The sequence below is a fragment of the Coturnix japonica genome, chromosome 2 (assembly GCF_001577835.2).
Source record: "Coturnix japonica isolate 7356 chromosome 2, Coturnix japonica 2.1, whole genome shotgun sequence".
Classification (NCBI taxonomy): domain Eukaryota; kingdom Metazoa; phylum Chordata; class Aves; order Galliformes; family Phasianidae; genus Coturnix; species Coturnix japonica.
Genome location: NC_029517.1, coordinates 106,938,248 through 106,958,078, shown reverse-complemented (window position 1 = coordinate 106,958,078; position 19,831 = coordinate 106,938,248). Strand labels below are relative to the sequence as shown.

At 42.1% G+C, this 19,831-nt stretch overlaps 1 protein-coding gene across 7 annotated transcripts in view; it reads left to right on the top strand.

The window, feature by feature from the left end:
* The first annotated feature begins 5,738 nt into the window (after positions 1-5,738).
* Positions 5,739-19,831, top strand: part of UBE2W (ubiquitin conjugating enzyme E2 W) — a 40,353-nt gene continuing 26,260 nt past the window's right edge. For all 7 annotated transcript variants that reach the window (XR_001553546.2, XR_001553547.2, XR_001553545.2 and 4 more), the window contains exon 1: positions 5,739-5,856. Coding sequence is in view for 4 of the 7 variants with exons in the window: in XM_015855786.2 (XP_015711272.1) it covers positions 5,842-5,856 (15 nt within the window). In the remaining 3 variants the exon portion in view is untranslated. The remainder of the gene's footprint in view (positions 5,857-19,831) is intronic.

The following is a 19,831-nucleotide window of genomic DNA, read 5'->3' as shown; positions in this document are numbered from 1 at the left end:
AAGGGAGGATGGTTGGACTCGATGATCTTGTAGATCCTTTCCAACCTTGTGATTCTATGAAATTCTTTACTGACTGGGTCATGGTTTTTCGCAGTACAAGCAACTGACGAAGTCTCTGATGGCCTCCAACGTGAAATGGCTTGTTCAGCTGGAGCAATCTGAAATATGTTTTGCAATACAGGAAATTCCCTTTTGGTTCTGAGGTTTAAAAATGGAGAACTTGTCATCAAGAATCACTAGGCCGTTATGTTTAATAACTGTATTCAACACATTCTTTAAAAGGAATTGCTTTAATAGTGGTAATGTGTAGTTGTTTCTACATACATCTTATTGATGCAAGTATACACATAATGTCATTCATAGTCATGAGTTGCTGAAGTGTCTATTTCCCATCCTCCCTTTTATTTTGTTTTGTTTTTGCTGTTCCTTTGAAAGGGACACCCAGCACCTAAATCTTGATCTATATGATAAACTACAAGGAAATTTTCAGCCCGTGTTTTATGTCAACCTATATTTGCTTTTAAATTTTGTCTCAAACGTTGCATTGTAATTTAAGAGTACCAGCTATTGCAGGGCTGACAAAATCACAGTAGTGTATAGGAATCAATGAGAAACTGCTAATTGTTAGTCATGTATGAGGCTCGCTTGAGTGTTGGAAGTAGGGCAGCACTGAGAGGGGAATGGTCACTTTTTATAAGCTCAAGTTTTTAAAAGTGTTATACATCATGAAGTTTTGAGCGTGTTACTTGTACAGACATAGGTTATGGTGCAATCTCTTCTCTATGGGAGAAAGGTCACTGAGATAAAAGAAAGTAAAACATTCTGTCATTGCCATGTTACTGTTTTGTGTTTACAGAATAGAGGATTTTCCTCCCACACGATATGGGAGGGGAACTTAGCAAGTAGGAAAGATAAATATTACTCTGACAAATGGAGTACTTCACCCTTTTCTCTTGTATACGTTAGTCATGTAATGATTTGTAGCCTCACATGTTGACTGTAGAACTGGGAAACTGAAATTGCCCTTAAAATTTGTACAGCATTTTAGATTGGTGAAAGCAATGAGTTTTTGGATGATGAACTAAAATCCCGGTGAAGAAGTTATTGGTTCTCAGGATAGTGTTGTGTTATGAGTTGTGTGAGAACACAGACAGTGTTGGTGACTGACTGGTACTCCTTATTTAATGCCTTTTTGTTTGTTGTATTTTTTTAACTTATAAATACAATGATTTCTTTCGATATTAATTATTAATTAATTAAAACTGGCTTTTTAGATGAGAATTCACAGCTAAGCTTTTTGTCCCTGTTTAAAAAATACTGCAGGTATCCCAATTGCACTGAATAATAGAAAATAGTTGGACATCTTCAAAATGCCCACTACATGAAGCAATAAGTAATCCACGATTTTTGTCTTCAGTTGCTATAAATTCTTGTTATTTTGCTTAGTAAAAACAAAAATGAATGGAATATTTGTTAGGCTGTTTATTTCTCTTGCATAAATACTTCTTGGCTTTGTTCAGTATCACTGAGGCTGAAAAATAACTGGGATCTATTTGCATTTGGCATAAAGGATTTCATTTAGCTTCTTATACAGGGGAAAGCTTTTTTGCATTACTGTAGTAGACTGGATGTATATAGACTGGATGTATAATGCTTTTCAGAAGTGAGACTCCATTTGAATCAGAATTATTTCTAGTCAATTACTTGAAATATATAAGCAATCTGTCTGTTACACGCTATCATTTAAACTGTTTTCAGATAGTGATAGAGCACTTCAATTATGAAAACTACTTGTTTTCACTTAGGAGAACTGATAGAAGGTATTTAGCTGAAATAATCAAGTAACTACACGTCCTTTTTATTTTCTTAACACAGGTAAGACTTTATTTCAAGGCAGACATACTGTGTATGAAGTCTTGTCTTTCTTAAGGGGTATTAAAAAACAAGCAGAAAGAACCCCTAACCAACAGGCTGAGTTAGTGATGGTGTTTATAATAAAATCTATTCACATACCCCTTGGGCTTACCTGAAAAGCTTTCAATTCACAGTCTTAAGATAAAAACCTAAGCGATATTTGTATTTAAATCTTAACTGTATTTCTTATCAGTGAGTAGAGTCTGAGCTCTTTGTATGTGACAGATGCAGTAATCATCCCACTTACAAGAGCTCTGGGAAATTATGCTTCAATGTGGAAGAACATTTAATAATTACATAATGTCTCACTAATCTGTATGTCTATTAAATCGATTATAGGTCCTATGCTGTCCTTGTTACTTAAGTTTTGTAGCTATGTATATATTAAAATATTTATGTTTATAGGATTTCTAAGAGTCAGAAGAGTACTGGTGCCAAAAGCATGGTTTGACTATTAATTCAAAGTGTTAACTGCAGTGTACTACTGAAAGAGACAGTTCCCTTCCTTCTCCTGGCCTTGTGTCCTTCTTTCCTTGCAGTAATTAAAACTGTGTATTCACAGAATAGGACGGATTCTTTTTCTGATCTGATGGAAAATGATCACATGTGATGAAGCCCTGCTCTCCTGGTAGTGACTGAACATCTGCATGACAGTGGGAATTAGGAATGAATTCCTGATTTGGTCTTCCCTGTGCACACAGCTTTTGCTTTACCCGTTAAACTGTCTTTACTGGAATCCATGACTTCTCACCTTTCTGATTCTCTTCCACATCTCATTGAGTAAGGAATAAATCAGCAATAACATTTCAGAGGCAAAAGACATCTTGAAAATATAGCACATTTTTGGCTATTTATGTAGTTCATTTGTGTTCTTGATACGCTTTAGTCTTGGTTTGATTCTATGCCTTTTGCTTGTATGACACAGACGGTGCTTTGTGCAGGTGCATCAGGTTTGTGTTTATCAGAAGATCTCTGTTCTACAGACGTTTTAAGCTCGGTGCCTATGAGCTTGGCAGTGGGAGAAGTTGGCACAATTCCTCCGAGGTATGTAGTCCTCTGTGCTCCTGAGACGGAGTCTCCTGGCACTGCAGATTATGGTTGCTATGTTGCTGGAGCCACAAAGGGAGGTTGATGTCAACGCGCAGCTAACTTCTGTGGGAGAAAGAGATAAGATGGAAGGCTAAAATGTACAGTGCTCTCAGACAAAAGAAACCAAGTGCGTGCTATTATAGTAGAGGAAGAATGATAATAGGGGAAAGCAGAGGAATAAATATTGGTAACGATAATGGAAGGAATGGAATGTAAAGATCACTGATCAGTAAAAATAGGAAGCTTCTGGCAAAAAACAAAGTTGGCTGATGCAGGACAAGGCTGCACTAGCCCTTATACTGAAGCTCTCCTTCACACAACCCACCACAAATCTTTCAGTTCCTATCTCTACAGCTGCAACAGATTAAGGGTTAACTGCATGAGTGTTTCACATTTTGTCTAGGTAAGGGTCAACACCAAATGAACAGCAAATTACACTACAACAATCCTTGTGAAATCCACCCACGTTGGGATTTGGGGCTTTTCATTGTTTAAATTACTGAGTAACTTCGAAGAAAGATTAGTACGAGCCATCACAAAGTCAGGGACAAAACTGTAAGGAAGAAAATACTCATGTTCATTAAACTTTATTGCAGAGCTGAAAACATATTTCTATTGATTACAGTTCTTACATACACTTCTGTGCCTCTTCATGACTTCTGACCTTGATCAGTGTTTTCTAGAACAAGGTTAAGAAACGGAATACAATGGCTTTGAATCAGTCTTGTCTTCCTGTGATTACATCAACAAGAATAGTCAATATGTCCATGTTTATAGCTCAACACATGTCCACTGCTTAAACTTGATGTTCTTGCTATCTTCGTGGCATATGGCGTAAAGAAATGTATTTTGGGATAAACATATGCTTGAATCATGCAAAAATAACAACATCTAGTGAAACAGTATTGTAACTGCCCAAGACAGTTATGAAGAGCTTTGGGGAAAAACAAAAACAAACCTTCTATGTCTATTGAATGCAGTAAATCTCTGCGATCAAAAACATATTGAGAGGCTGTATCACTTCTAAGAAAGCATGATTCTGAGGCTTTTGACACTTCAGTGTGGCTTAAGTGAAGGCAGTAGAGCAGTGCCAGCTTACAGGGCTTCAGGTGTCTATCACGTATGACCGAGAATTGAGGTTGGATTTAGAGGGCAAAACGTATAGGATTCAGCTGACATGGCAATAGTTCTTTCTTCCATCCCTATTTCCATTGGGATGGTTTCATTTCCTACTCAAATCGACATACATTCATTTCTGTCATCAGCAAATTCCTCTGAAGCCTATAGGCTCGTTCCTTTCTGCATCTAGCTCATGGAGCAATGATACTCCCTGCCTTCTGTTGGTCCTTTTATTCAGAGCTCTGGAGTTTGTACGCTTGCTTTACCAACAGTAACACTGCTGACACTGAAACAGTTTGGAATCTGATGCCACATTGTGCTGAGCTTTTGTTTTTCTCCACATAGCCGTTCTCAAAGTTGAAAATACATAAAAATATACTGGAAGGTAACACTTAAAGGTGGAAGCAATACCTTGCATCACATCAAATAATGTGAATACAGAAAGTAAGCAGGCTCTCAGATGTCTCAGACCCATCTTTAGTCCTAACCTTAAGGTGGCAGATTGCAAAGGTAAATATAAACAGAACTATTGTTCAGCCATTTACAGAATCACAGAATTATCAAGGTTGGAAAAGACCTGGCAGATCATCCAGTCCAACCATTACCAATACTTCCTGGCTAAATCATATTCCTCAGCACCACATCCAAGCGTTTCTTGAACACTCCCATGGTCAGTGACTCCACCACCTCCCTGGGCAGTGCATTCCAATGCCTGACTACCCTTTCTGAGCAGTAATACTTCCTAATGTCCAGCCTCAATCTCCCCTGGCGCAGCTTAAAACCATTCCCTCTATTCTGTCATTGATTACACGAGAGAAGAGGCCAACCCCCAGCTCACTACAACCTCCCTTCAGGAAATTATAGAGAGCAATAAGGTCTCCCCTGAGCCGCACCCATTAGGCCACCTCCAAAAGGAAAAGCAGGTGCTGCCTGTGGTGGAGGGGTGATCCAAGAGGGGTCTTTGCAGCCTTTCAATACCTGAAGGGAACTTACACCCAGGAGGGGAGTAAACTCTTTGAAAGGGCTGACAATAGCAGGACACGGGGAAATGGTTTTAAGTTAAAAGAGGGAAGATTTAGGTTGGATGTTAGGGGGAAGTTCTTCACTAGGAGAGTGGTTAGGCCCTGGAACAGGCTGCCCAAGGAGGTTGTGGATGCCCCGTCCTTGGAGGTGTTCAAGACCAGGTTGGACGGGGCCCTGGGCAACCTGATCTAGTAAAGGTGTATGTTTGGTGGCCCTGCCAGGCAGGGGGGTTGGAACTACATGATCCTTGAGGTCCCTTCCAACCCGGCTCATTCTGTGATTCTGTGATCACCATCAAGTACAGGCGTGAGGGGGCTCATAATGTCCGTGTTACATCCAGCAAGGCCGGCTGTGAGCAGCCAACCCCCCCTCAGGGGGGGGTCCCCGCTCCCCTGCTCAGCCGGCGTTTCCCAACGGCCTCCGCACGCGCGGCCGCCTCACGGCACCCAGCCGGGCAGCCCCTCCGCCGGCTGCAACCGGAGGCGGCCATCGGCCCGCGCCGGCTCTTCACCCCTCCCACACATCGAGGGCAGCGACACCAAGGACAAAACCCGCCCGCCCTCCTTGCCACAGAGCTCCGGCGCCCGCCCGCCCCGCCTCTTCCCGGCGCATGCGCGGCGGGGAGGGAGACGGGCGCGCGGTGCTGCGTGTGTGAGGGTGCGGGCTGGCGGCGCGGCGGGAGGGGGAGGATCTATCATGGCGTCCATGCAGGTGAGCAGCCTGCGGCGGGGCCGGCTGCGGGGCCGGGAGCCGGAGCGAGACGTCGCCCGAGCGGCGGGAGTTCTCTGAGGGAGCGGTGCGGGTGGTTGAGGGGAGTCCGGCGGTTCCGTATGGAGGGAGCGAGAGGGGTCCGGCGGAGGGGCGAGCTGAGGTGTGAGGCCGGGGCCCGGCTGTGGAGAGGGGAGGCGGGAAGACAGCGGCCCTGTGGGGAGCGAGCTGCTCCGGGAAGGGAGGCCCAGCGGGGATGGCCCCGACCCGGAAAGTCCTCGGAGGTGAGGTGAGGTGAGGGGGGTGGAGGGGAGGCCCCGGTATCGTCTCTGTCCCTTGGTGGGGTTTGGGGAAGCCGAGGGGTTTGCTGGGGGTGGGGGGGACGCAGGGGCAGCCCTTCGAGACCCCGTTAGGTCGGTGATAAGGACGTGGGCAGGGGATCCGTCTGTGTGGGGCTGTGATTGTCGCCGACGGGGGGGCTGCGACAGCGCTCGGACCCGCGTGGCCCCGTTGTCCCCTCTCTGTGTAAAACGAGATCGTGATGCAGCTTCAGTCCTGCGGGCAGCTGGTTTGGCTGGGGTGGATGGATGGGGCCGCTGGAGGTACGGTGCTGTGAAACACCCTGCTGCTTGACAGGTCTTTCCAGCTGAATTATTTATTCATACCTGCTCCGAAGGAGTGAGTCTTAAATAGTAGTTGCAGAAATTGCTCTGCAAGAATGGCTCGCTTTCACTGTGTGCTGTTTGGAGTGGATGGGGATTTACTGTGACGTGCCCAGGACAAAGGATCACTGGGTTTGGTGGCTGTAGCCTCTGTCTATTCTTACCTCACCTGTAACTGCTCTGCTTTACCTTATTTCTTTTCACATTGCATTTAAATGTAGGTGGTTGAATGCTTCTGTTTTCTATCTCCAGTTGCTGTTTCTTTTCTTGTTTTCATTCTGGTAATTTTTTTTTTTTTTGTCGCTGCTAATTGGACAACCCTGGAGTGTAGAAATAATCAGATTAATTGTCCTGATAGCCTGGCTTTAGTATTAGTGAGAGTTAAAATGTCAGAACGGTGAACCTTACGGGGTAAAAATTCTACCGGTGATGTTGAGCGCCATAAAAATAACTGTGTGTCTCTCTGAGTTATTGAGATGAAACGGGATCAAGAACTCGAACGCACTTGAACATACTGTACAGAACGTTCTTGATTTAGCAGTACTTTAGACAGATAGTCTGATGCGTCTTTGATTTATCAGCTTAATCTGGCAGATGCGTTTTTGTCATGCTTTTTTTTTTATGGTTAAACTTCGCGACCTCAAGTGCAGAATTGAGGCAGTCATTCATGAAGCAGAACCTTTTATAAGATTCGGGCTGGACATTAGGAAGTATTACTCCTCAGAAAGGGTAGTCAGGCATTGGAATGCACTGCCCAGGGAGGTGGTGGAGTCTTTGACCATGGGGGTGTTCAAGGAGTGTCTGGATGTTGTGTTGATGAATATGATTTAGCCGGGAAGTATTGGTTATGGTTGGACTAGATGATCTTCTAGGTCTTTTCCAACCTTGATAATTCTGTGATAAAGCGAGAAAGGGAGTTATAAAGGGAGAAAAACAATATAGGGAAGTTACAGTTCTGAAACATGAAGGAGGGAGACGGTCTATGGGCCTCAGTATGGCTGTGCTGTTGTATTTGGCCTATAAAATGACCTTCTGTAGCTTGCATCACCCTTGTTTCCTTTTGATCCCTTTTAAAAAGAGAAATAGTGATTATAAAAAGTGAGGCTGTTTAGGAGGCAGGAATGACAAATATTGGCTCCATAGCGGGTTGTGTGGAGGTTGTTCCCTTCCTGTAAACATGGCTATCGTAGGGCTGATGTTGTAATTGCTTCCGTTTGAGATGTAGTTGCTGTAAGATCATGCTTTAAATTGTGTCCTCTCGTCTCTTGATGAGACAAATTTACGGAGCTCCTTATGTTTGTTTATATCCTGCTATTTGTATAACGTTCTGAAATAATGACTTTTTTCCTTGAATTTTAGGCATTTGCTTACGCTATATTAAAAATCTAGATAAATGGAAAAGAAATTCCTTAGGAACTGTTGTTCTGAGTAAGTGGGAAACCTAGACCTGTGTGCTGTAAAGATGCAAGCTGCCCAATTTGGACCCTTATACTGGTGAACAAGATATGAAGGCTCTGAATTACAGAATCACACAATGACCCGGGTTGGAAGGGACCTCAAGGATCATGTAGTTCCAACCCCCCTGCCTGGCAGGGCCACCAAACATACACATTTACTAGATCAGGTTGCCCAGGGCCCCGTCCAACCTGGCCTTGAAATTGGAATTCTTCCAGCGAAGAACATTTAACAAACAAAGGAAGCTGCTGCGTGTAATTCTAAGTGATTTTTCCATTCGGTGTTATTGAATTAATCGGTGCTAACATTTAATATGCGAGTCTGTGAGCATACTGTTATGGCATCGTCATTGGTATTTCTAATAAGCACGGTCCGTTGGTACTTAGAAGACATTTCAGTCTTGTTTTAAGCTGCCATAATTTTATATAACGATATAATGCTCATGGTGAATTAGACTTTGGTTTTAGGTATTCACCAGAATTTCTGTGATCAGATCAAAGAAATGCAGGCATCCTAGGAAGAAAGCTTTGAAACTGTGTCAGAATCACAGCATTGTAGGGGTTGGAAGGGACCTCTAGAGATCATCGAGTCCAACCCCCCTGCCAAAGCAGGTTTCCTACACCACATCACACAGGTAGGTGTCCAGGCGGGTCTTGAATATCTCCAGAGAAGGAGACTCCACTACCTCCCTGGGCAGCCTGTTCCAGTGCTTGCTGCTTTTTGCCATGGTCAGTGAAGTAACTACTCAACCTGAGTAGCTACTATAGCTCAGTTGATGAGATGTAGCTCATAAAACTTGTGAGTATGAGTCATTGTGTGCGTATTGAAGTTTTATGCTTTGTTTATGCTGGACACCTGTTGTAGGTTACTATAAGGCTTCTGCTAGAACAATAGAAGTCAGTGTTGTTGTGATCCTGTGTCTCGCTTTATAACTACCATCCAAAGCGCTGACTAATTTGCTGTTGGATTGATTTTAACTTCAGTTGGGCAAGTGGTGTTTTTCTTTTTTTTCCCCAAGAATTTCTCATAAAAGTCCAAACTTGTGCAATTTCTTCCTGGAAAAAGAAATAAAACAAAACAAACTGTAAAACTGTGACTACTGTAGAGCAAGCCAATGGAATGCAATGCCAAATCTTCTCTAGCAAGTTCGTCTTTGGGCTTAAAGCTGGATATGATGTAAAATATATAATTTCAGTGCTAAGTGTTGCGTAGGCAATGCCTTTTCCTAAGCCCACAAGTAACAATTGTTTACATCTAAAACTTGGAAGATCACTGTATCTGAGGTCTTAACTACTCCTGTTTTACTTCTCTTTGTTCTTAATGCTGAGTTCCTTGAAGCTTTGAGTTGGGCAGCGTGCATTAAATGGCTTCACAAACATCTATGGGAACTGCTTTAGCCGTGTATTTGATCACCTCTGGTCTTTTCATTACATTAAGCACGTGAAGCTTGTACCTGTAGATATTTAAAACTGATTAAATTCAAAGCTGATGTAATTAATGACACGCGCAACTACTGGAAAGATTGTAGATTGTCGGCCTTCAGAAGGCATTTGTGTTATCAGGACTTCGGTTTATTTTTTTTTCTTTGCCCTTGAAAACTGCCTGCTGTGCGGCCACCATCAAAACACCTGCACACATCAAAATCAGAACGCTGCTGCAAAAGCAATTGGCTTCTTGTTTTCCAGATGTCAGAAATATAATGTTTGAAATATGCCTGTGTTCATTTGGGGGGGGGAGGGGGGTGGAGGGGGAGGAATGAAAGAAGGGAAGGGGGCAAGAGAAGAACTCAGTGAATACAACTTTGAGTGGAACCTCAGTGCTGTTGTGTGTATTCTGTGCTATTGGAGGTGTCCAATGCTATTTCTGTTAGATTAAATATTGTTAACAATGAAAATTAAGTAGCTGCTAGAGCTGTATAAGTAATTCTGGGACGTAAACGTGGTGGGGTTACTGGTAGCAACTACATGACATAGTTAATAGTGCTTGTGTGTGAAAGAGAGGTTTAGATAATAATCAAATATTAAAACCAGAAGGTGCTAATACTGTAACTTAGAGCAGAATGAGCAGAGAGTCAAAAGCATTTCTCCTGTCCACTAAGTAGTTGCCAGTCCTTTGTGTAACCTTCAGTTCCCAGTCTCCAAACACAGTGAGGTAAATGTAAAACTTGCATTTGCTTTTACTAAAATGAGTTTGTTTAATTTGTTGGGTTTTTTAAATTAACTACTTAGGATGGGCTGGAAGTCCATTGAAGATTCACAGCTAATAGTTCAGTTCTTTTAGGCCCTAAGGAGTCTCACGTGCTTGTTATTGTATCTACACCTGTATAAAACGATTTGGGAAATACTGAGCTGTGCAACAGCTGCAGTATTTGTGGGCTAGAATAGAAGAATTCCCTTTATAAATAGAAGGCAATGGGAGACTTCAGTTTATTAGAAGCTGATATACTGGGCTAGCAGCAGATTTGTCTCCTAAATAGGCCAACTGTATGTCTGGACTATGGAAAACTATGAAAGCTTTCAACCTGCTATTTTGAACATTGATGTCACATCAGTGTGTGTATTATTTGAAGCAGTAAGATAAGAGCAGGAAGACATTTGCTGTGAAGAACTTTTATCCCAGTTGCTGGTAGACATTGTTTGTTCACTCTCATCATAATGCTCTATTCCTGCTCTTAGGTTTGAGAAGGAGAGTGAGAGTGGGGCAGGTCTCTTCTCACTAGTGACAGGTGACAGGACGAGGGGAAATGGCCTCAAGTTGCACCAGGGCAAGTTTAGGTTAGATAGTAGGAAGAACTTCTTTACAGAAAGGGTAGTTAGGTACTGGAATAGACTCCCCAGGGAGGTGCTTGAATTGCCATCCCTGGTTCTGTTTAAGAGCCGTTTGGATGTGGTGCTCAGGGGTATGATTTAGTGGAGGGTTTTTAGAGTTAGGGTACTGGTTAGGCTGCGGTTGGACTTGATGATCTTCAAGCTCTTTTCCAACCTGGGTAATTCTATGATTCTAAGGAGAGAATAGAAGACAATAGATTTGCAAAAGCCTGGGAATGTTGTTGTGTTTAGCTGTGCCCTTGGAAAGCTCTGGGTTTGTAAATAATAGTCTAAAGCAGCTTAGTTTAGCTGATAAATGAGGAAAAGGTGGGCGATTGAGCACTTCAATTGTTTGGTCAAATTCCATCAAGCAGAAAATTTCAGACTAAACACTTCACTATGAAGTTATGGGATGTACTGGTGATACTGCAGGAGGTTAAGTGGTTAAATTACCCCATCTAGTATGGAAGAGGCAAGGTGCAACTTCCATGCAGCTCATCCATTGTCATAGCTGTGCACAGATAGATTTGCTATAATGATCATATCTCTTATGTAGCCTTGTTTTGCATTCATAAGAGGAGCTTTCAAGTAGTTTGCAAGCTGAAGTTCTTGCTGAGGTTGGTGGTGATGAGGATGAAGGTCATTCGCTCCAAAAAATTTCTGCATCTTTCTGAAGTAGCAAAGGACTGACAGCTGTGCACTTTGGGTTGTGTTTTGCCCTTTGTATGGGCAGAGGCGGCAATGTTAGAAGTGAAGTTAAAAGCAAACTGAAACAAAAAGTAATCTTAAAGTTTTTTTTCTTTTATAGAGGCGGTAAACAACCTTTGGCGATAGAACATAGGTGAAGTAACCTGCCTTCTGCCTACTTATAATAACTGAGGGCTTTCAGAAGGTGTTAAGGAATCTTGCAGGTTGTTTCCTCTCTTGATCACCCACCTCCCCTCCATCAGAGGTCACCTTTCTCGCTGGAATTAAAGCAGAGTATTCATGCAGGGGACAAAAAGAAGGGGGTGGGACGCCACCATTCGGTGTTCAGTGAGAAAGGACTGAAGGAGGTGATCGGGAATGCTATCTGGCCTTTTGTATGCAGTTTTAATGAGTGTTTTTTGATAACAAAACCAGAGTTATCATATTTTTGTTCAACTTTTAAAGTACTGCTTGGTTAGCAGTTCCTGTATGTTTGTTAATATATGTAAGTTTACCAGAGTGTAGCAGGTATTGTCTCTAAAGTAATGGAATAGAAGTCTTTGTGGAATTCTATGCTGCTTGTATAGATTGGGGCATTTCTTAATTGGAAATAGCGGCCAATAAAGAGAAGGGATAAAGGAACTGAATGAATTGAGACTTCCCAAATTTCCTCCCTGTCCAATTTTAGTGATATGGATTAGATGAGTATTTAAATCCTGTTATAGTTTGTAGTTTCCAACTTCTCAATCCAGTTGTATATCTTGATTATCCTTTATAAGAAATTCCCTGGTAGGCGTGTGGTTGTCCTCATTATGCCAACCCATGCTATTATCGTACATTCCTTGCTTGAACTGAAGCAGCCTAAATGATGTCCTTCAACGACTGAATCATTTGTTCGATTTCTTAGTGCCATGTGGGGATTTCCTGGGCATTGTTGTGTTTGAAGAATCAATTCCAAAAGCAGATTATTAGCTGTCTGTTTTCTTCTTCATTAGTGGATTTCATTTAATTTGCTTTAAAGTGAAAGGTTTAGTGTCAGAAATGGGATTATCTGGTAAAAAGCATTTGGGGCTGTGGTGTGCAGAGTGGCTTTGTGTGTGGATATTGGCTTCTATTTAATTGTTTTGTAGTTTTCCTTTAAGGTTGATCTTATCTCTTAGCCACTAATTCAGTCATACTATTTATTCCTTGTATCACAGAATCACAGAATGACCTGGGTTGGAAGGGACCTCAAGGATCATGTAGTTCTAACCCCCCTGCCTGGCAGGGCCACCAAACATACACATTTACTAGATCAGGTTGCCCAGGGCTCCGTCCAACCTGGTCTTGAACACCTCCAAGGACGGGGCATCCACAACCTCCCTGGGCAGCCTGTTCCAGGGCCTAACCACTCTCCTAGTGAAGAAGTATGTAGTAGAGGGATACATTGTTGCTCTGACCTCCTGGGCAGATATTGAGAAATCCACAGCATTCAATATTTGTTGCTTTGTTTTAGAATATCTTGGGGTAGAGCATGTGAAGATAATATCCTGTTTACTGAGCTGAGAGGTCAGCTCCACAACTCGCCCATCCCTCCCCATTCCTAGTGGGATCTTAAAATGTTCAGAACAACCCAGTGTTACGGGTGGAAACTTCTTCATTCTCTACCTTTAGGTTCCCTTAAGAAGAGAGCGGTGCACAAAATGCCTGATGTTCAGGACTTGAACCATGGATCTGTCTGGGAGAGTAACGTGGAACTGGGCTGCCAGATGTTAACATGTTTTATTAGAAATAAGAAGGAGGGGACTAATCTGCTTCTGCATCTGAGTACAGATTGAAAACCTGATATTCAGCCAAAAATAGATCAAACTGAAAAACAATTCTTAAAAATCAAATCCTGCTTTATTTTGTTATGGACTTGTTATTTTGGGAAGCAGCTTTGCAGTGTGAAGCTGCAGCTCTAATTGGGCACATCAGACAATTCATCTTTTTTCCTTCCTCCTCTGGGCCTTGATTAAAACTTACCATAAGAACTTTGATTAGAAACAATTCTCTCAGGATTGTGATAGTCGAGTGTCTGGGTGGCTTGTGGCTTTGGGAGTCTGGGCCAAATGATTTCACCTGAATAATGGAACATGTGAGTGATCTGCTGCGGCTTTCTTGAATGATCCAGTTGTTAGGAAACAGCATTTCTAGTTTGCAGTAACTGTCACTTGCATCTTTTCTATTGATTGCTTTTACTTTATAGGTAATAGATAATAGTCTCATGTGGGTTGGAAGGGACCTTAGAGATCATCGAGTCCAACCCCCGGGATTTGAGCCTCTGTGTAGCAGAGCGGCACTTCTACCACTTGCGCCACAGGGGGGATTTGAACCCGGGCCTCAGTGTTGCAACGCGGCATTCCTACCACTGCGCCACCAGGGTATACTTTACATATACTTATATATATTTATATTAACTGTGTCTGTTTTTAAGCTTTACTTGTTTCTCTTCTGTGTGACAGCTTTCAGTATTTAAATCTGGCTGTCTAACTAGAGTAACCTGGAAGCAGTTGCAGCAACATTGCTGTTAATAATGTGTTTTTTTGTTTCTGCTGTTTTTTCTTCCCATAGAAGTGTTGCTTCACTATCAGAGCTCTTTTTCCAGTGTTTCACATTTCGTATCCCCTGAGATCCAAGGTGCTTTTCAGCAAGAAATATGTGAATGGAAGAACCGAAACACTGAAAGTAGGGTTGTTGCTGCTCTTGTTGTTTCCAGCTGGTGGGTTGTGCCAGCAGACTTGTAACAGCTCTGCTTATGAAACAGCATGGTGGTGTTGTCACAACAGAGTTGTTACAGCCTAGTGACAGCTATTCTGGTACGTGGTTACCATTCGCCTTCATTCAAGGCAGGAACACATCTCTTGCATGTTAAAACTTCCTCTATTCGAAAAGGATGTTTTCATGAAATAATTTGTGACTTGAATGAGGGAGGAGGTAAAAACCTGTAAAACAAAATGTAAGGGTTTTTTGTTTGTTTTTTTGCTAAGACTTTATTACAGGATGCTTTTTGTGCTGACAGTTGTAAGTCTTTGGATGTGCAATACAGTAGTTCGCAGTTACTGGAGAAATATTGTTGTGTCCTCTTGGGATGCAGTGAATTGAAACATACAGCAGAAGACTGGAGCACTTAGGGGATTAATCTTTAACTTCTATTTATGAGTTAGCTTTTCTTCTTGCAGGTCTCAAAACAAGATAAAGATTTGCATTTACAGTGTAGGTCTTGGTGGCCTTGGAGAGCTATTCCTTTCATGTTTTATCACAATAAAGGAAGGGGATTTCTGATGCTTGGAAATAGATTTCTAACAGAAATGACTAGCAGATTTTTTTTGAGATACTTATCCTTTCTAGTGTGTAGTGTTTCAAAATTGCTATTAGGTTTCTTAGTGTAGTTTTTCCATGTCCCTATGATAGCACTTAACTGACTGTGGCTACTGAGTTCTCTACTGCTCAAAGTGAAAAGGCTGCCACATCCCAGCTCAGTTGCCCATCCCAGCTTATGTTAGAGAAAAAGGTGTGACGGTGGAACACTTCCTCCAGCAGAAATGAAAGGAAGCTGCGTACTTGTTTTCCACTGAAGCTTCACTGCTAGAGAGAGTTGCTGTAGCTGCCCGTACTACGTCCTGTCTTCTACTGAAACTCCTCTTGGATCTCTTAACTCAGTTTCTCAAATTGACTTCAAACTTTTGGAAGAGAGAAGATCGCTCACAGGTGGAGTATTTGACTAAGCTCATTATTTAGTTTTCAGTTTACCCTTTTAAAGAGCTGCACCTCTTAGGTGACATTTCTTTAAATACCTGAATATTCAAGAATTGCAGAAAAAGGTATATAGCCAGCATTCTTCAGGTTTTTGTTTTTCTGCATCATTTTCCTTTGTGAAGAATATTCAGCTCTAAGGAGATAAGTCAGGAATATGGGCACACTATTGAATTTGGTTGCATTATGGCATTAATATTTTATGGCTAAATAACAGTGTATGTGTATTTTGCCCACTCCATTTATGAGGTCCAGTACCTTAATTGAAACAGTATTAATTGGTTGCTTTAATAGTTCTCAACATCCTGTGTATTCGTAGTTGGTTATGACCATTATTGCCAAGGGTACCTTACTTTCTTACACTTTTGGGTTAGGTTTTTTTGTGGTTTATAGCTTTGTCGGTCTTATAACTCTCTGGGGTTCAGTTTTGTGAAGGAGGGGTGGAACTGTTAGAAGAGTTGTGATAATGGGCTTAGAGCTGGAAATAGATACCTGATATTGTGATACTGATATTGTGATATATAACATCTGGCTTAATGGTGCACAGTAATCAAACTCACTGATTCTAGGGGCTGGATTCTGAAACCCTGTTGCCAACATCTGAATCTCCTCCTATCTTAAGCTGCCACTCTGTCCCTCTTTCCGCATTTCTTTCTATGGGGTTTTGCCCTGCCTCTGCTGCTTTATGTGATTCTTCAGGAATCAACACAAGTGAGAAATTTAACTGTGGCATTTGAGATGCCAACTCTAGAGCCAGTGCAGTAGCAAAGGAAGACGTGTGCCATGTTGGAGAAGGAAGAACATATATTTTTGCCTAGCAAAGGTTGTTAGAAACTATTGGCTTTGGAGATAAACATAAACCTGAACTGTGGCAGACAGTGGCTGCCATCTTTTTGGATTGAAATGATAAAGTTTGTTGTCAGCTGTCTGAGAAGCTGGCAGGAATTCTATTGCACTCGGTTAATTTTATTCCTGGCTCCATATGCTCGGAGAAGTCTTAACGTGTTTGACACATGAGAAAATCTGTGATGGATAACAGAAAGGGTTGCACAAATCCTGTTTGACAGAATTAGCAGTAGAATCCAAGCCATTGCTATGGAAGGCAACTTTAATTACTTGAGTAAACTTTTAGGAATTGATGTTTGATTCAATGTTATGTTCTTTGTTTTCATCCTTGAGTTGCTCATTTCTGTAGAGGTAGATGAATTAAGTTGTCTTGGTTTCAAAGGCTTCCACCTCTGTGTAAATGGTCATGTGGACTGCTGGCTGTGCTGTTGCTCTTTGCTTTTTGCAGCTGGTTATTCCTTTAACTAAAAGATTGATGTTAGCTACTCTTGGGTTTCTGATCTTCCAGCTCTTTTCTTCCCCTTTTCTCTACATAGTGAATGTTTTATATATGATCCTTTTTAGTTTAGTTTAATTGGAAGTTGTTTTAGAAATGCTTAAGCATAAAATCCGCTCAAAAATAAGCGATCAATTTCAGATTGCCTGTACATTTTTCATTTATTCCCCTTTTATGTGGGTAACTCCTTGACTGCATTCAGTTTTGTTTTGGTTTTTTCCTCGGTTGTCTTAAATCAAAAGTGGCCAAGCAGGATGGGAATGTCTGTATGACAAGATGGATTAGCACAAGCATTGGAGTGATGGACTTATGATATGAAAATGAACAGTACTACAAGCATAAATCCCAAGAGTGCATAAATGTATAGAAATCATCTGGGGGAGCGATGGGGGTTATTGTGGGAATGAATAGCTGCACTAGCTGTGTTTTGACTTAGAGGAGCTGCTTGAGATGTTGAAAGAGACTTGAATGTGTGATAAAAAGAGCGATGTTCTTGGTTCATGTTACGAAAAAGAAGCAAAGCTAATAACGATATTTACTTTAGATTTTACAACACAGCTGGAGACCTGCCAATGAGGAAGGACTGCTGAGTGTCAAAGTGCTGCAAGTTCGTAGAAGGAAATATGAATTTACAGTGGAAAGCTGTTTATTTTTTTTTTTAATTTATTCCTCTTTCATCTAGAAAAATGGCTTCTGGAAATCACCGAACCAAACAGTCTCTGAAACCTGTAGGATATCAAGGCTGCTCTGAAAGTAATGCCTCCTGATTTATTATGCTGGCTTATGATGTCAGAAGGGAATGTTGGGGGATGGCAGCAGATGTCGAACCCTTCCACCAATCTTCTATTACATGTTGTTGTACAACTGATGGCAGCAGAGGGGTGGTCTGACTAAATGGCGCCTGACGTGGAAGTGTGGGTGAAGCAAAGGCGTGCAGTTGAATTCTTACATACAGGGGGGAAGAAGACACTCACTGACATTCATCAATGCTTTCTGAACATTAGCACAGGGAGGTGGTGGTGGGTGGTGCATTTCAGTGGTGGCAAGAATGGGTCAACTCCTCTGGTGCAGATTTTTATGAGCTGATGAAAATGAATTAATAATGGTGATGACAGGTTGAAAAATAGTGTTTTGTGGCTGGGTATGTGCTCTATCAAATGGTATTATTGTATTCTTTGGATCTGTTGTTGTTTCCATGGAGGTAAATAGGAGTATACTTTTGGGGTGACCTGTGTAAATAGAGAAGTTATACATTGCTAGGACATCCATTTTGGCAGTTTTTAAAAACAAATCATATAGAATCATAAAATTAAGGATGGAAGAGACCTCTAAGATCATCTAGTCCAACCATCAAGCTGTGCCTGTGACAGCTCTAGACCTTGTCAGTCAGTGCAGCATCTCCCCTTTTCTTGAGCATGTCCAGGAGCAGCGATTCCATCTCCTCCATGGGCAGCCTGTTCCAGCACCTCGCTGTGCTTTCTGAGAAGAATTTTTTTCCTAATATCCAACCTGATAACCCCGTGGCAAAACTTAAGGTTATTACCTCTTGCCCTATCACTAATTGGAGGATGCCAACCCTCACCTGTTCAACCTTCTTTCTGGTCACTGTAGAGAGCGATAAGGTCTCTCCTGAGCAGCCTAAGCAATCCCAGCTCCCTCAGCCACACCTCATAAGACTTATGCTCTAGACTCTTCACCAGCTTAATTGCCCTTCTTTGGACATGCTTCACTGCTTCAGTGTCTTTCTTGTCATGAGGGGCACGAAACTGAGCACAGTACTCAAGGTGCAGCCTCATCAGTGACAAGTATAGAAGGATGATTGCCTCCCTAGTCCTAGTGACTGCACCATTTCTATTTTCTTTTTAGCTAATCTGCTCCAGGCCTATAGTGAGATATGGGGTTATTGTGATCGACCAGGACCCAGCACTTGGTCTTGTTCAAGCTTATACAATTGGCCTCAACCCATCAATCAGCCTGTCCAGATCTCTCTGTGGGACCTTCCTACCCTCAGGCACTTCCTCCCCTCTGGATGTCATCTGCAAACTCACCGAGGGTGTACTAAATCCTCACACCCAGATCATCGATAACGATATTAAACAGGGCTGGCCCTGGTAGCAGCCCCTGAGAAACACCTCATGTGACTGGTAACCATCTGGATTTAACTCTGATTACCATCACTCTTTGAATCTGTCCATCAAGACTGTTTTTTTGTTGTTCTTTTTTTAAGTGAAGAGCACACTTCTCCAAGCCACGAGCTGCCAGCTCCTCCGGAATACTGTGGGAAACAAACTGTAACGCTTTACTAAAGTCTAGGTAGATTACAACCACAGCCTTTTCTTTGTCTATCTGGGTAGGTCACCTGGTCATAAAAGGAGATGAGGAGGATCAAGCAGGGCCTGCCTTTCAAGAACCCACAGCGCTGGCTGGGCCTGATCCCCTGGTTGTGTCTCACATGCAACATGATTGCAGTCAAGACAGTCTGCTCCATGACCTTCCCAGTACTGAGGTCAGACAGGCCTGCAGGTCCCCATCTTGTTGAATTGGCATGATTTCCATTCTTTTTCTGTGTAGTAACAGTTCTGGAAGTGGAACAGTAGTTGTTTTTTGATGATGCAAGTATTTTTTTACTTGTATAACTGTAACTTTTGAATGAGCCAGCAAGAAAAAATGTGATATAAATTAATGGATTCTTTTTTGTCTGCCCTTTGAACTACAAAAATATCTCAAGGTATTACAGCTGTAGTTTAGTTGAAGCGAAATTACTCTGATTCAGATGAATGTCTGACTGAGGAAGGGAGTTTAGTTCTGTTGAGCTGACAGGACCTGTCAAAATGTATTTTGAGGGCAGTCTGTGCTTTCTACCATGTGTTCTGAAAGCAGCTGGAAATGATTGTGGATTTTAAGAAACTACAGAAGTGACAACAAATGGAGAAGCTGCTGTTGAAAAAAGGATTTAAATCAGCAAAATAGGATTCAGCAGAGAAGGCTACAATGTATTTAAATGGGGTGGAGGGAGGAAAGGAGAGGTTTAAATGTGTCTGGGTCACAAAGGAGCTGCCCACAAACCACTGTTCCTTTGGTGAGGCTGTAGGCAGTGAATGCTGCTGTGGGTTAACCACACAGAACAGACAACTAGATCCCATGCAGGTGCTCACTCATACTATCGTGTGATGGGGAAAAGAACTGGAAAGGTAAAATGAGAAGTTGTGGGTTGAAGCCAACACAATAAATGAAGCAAAAGCTGTATGTGC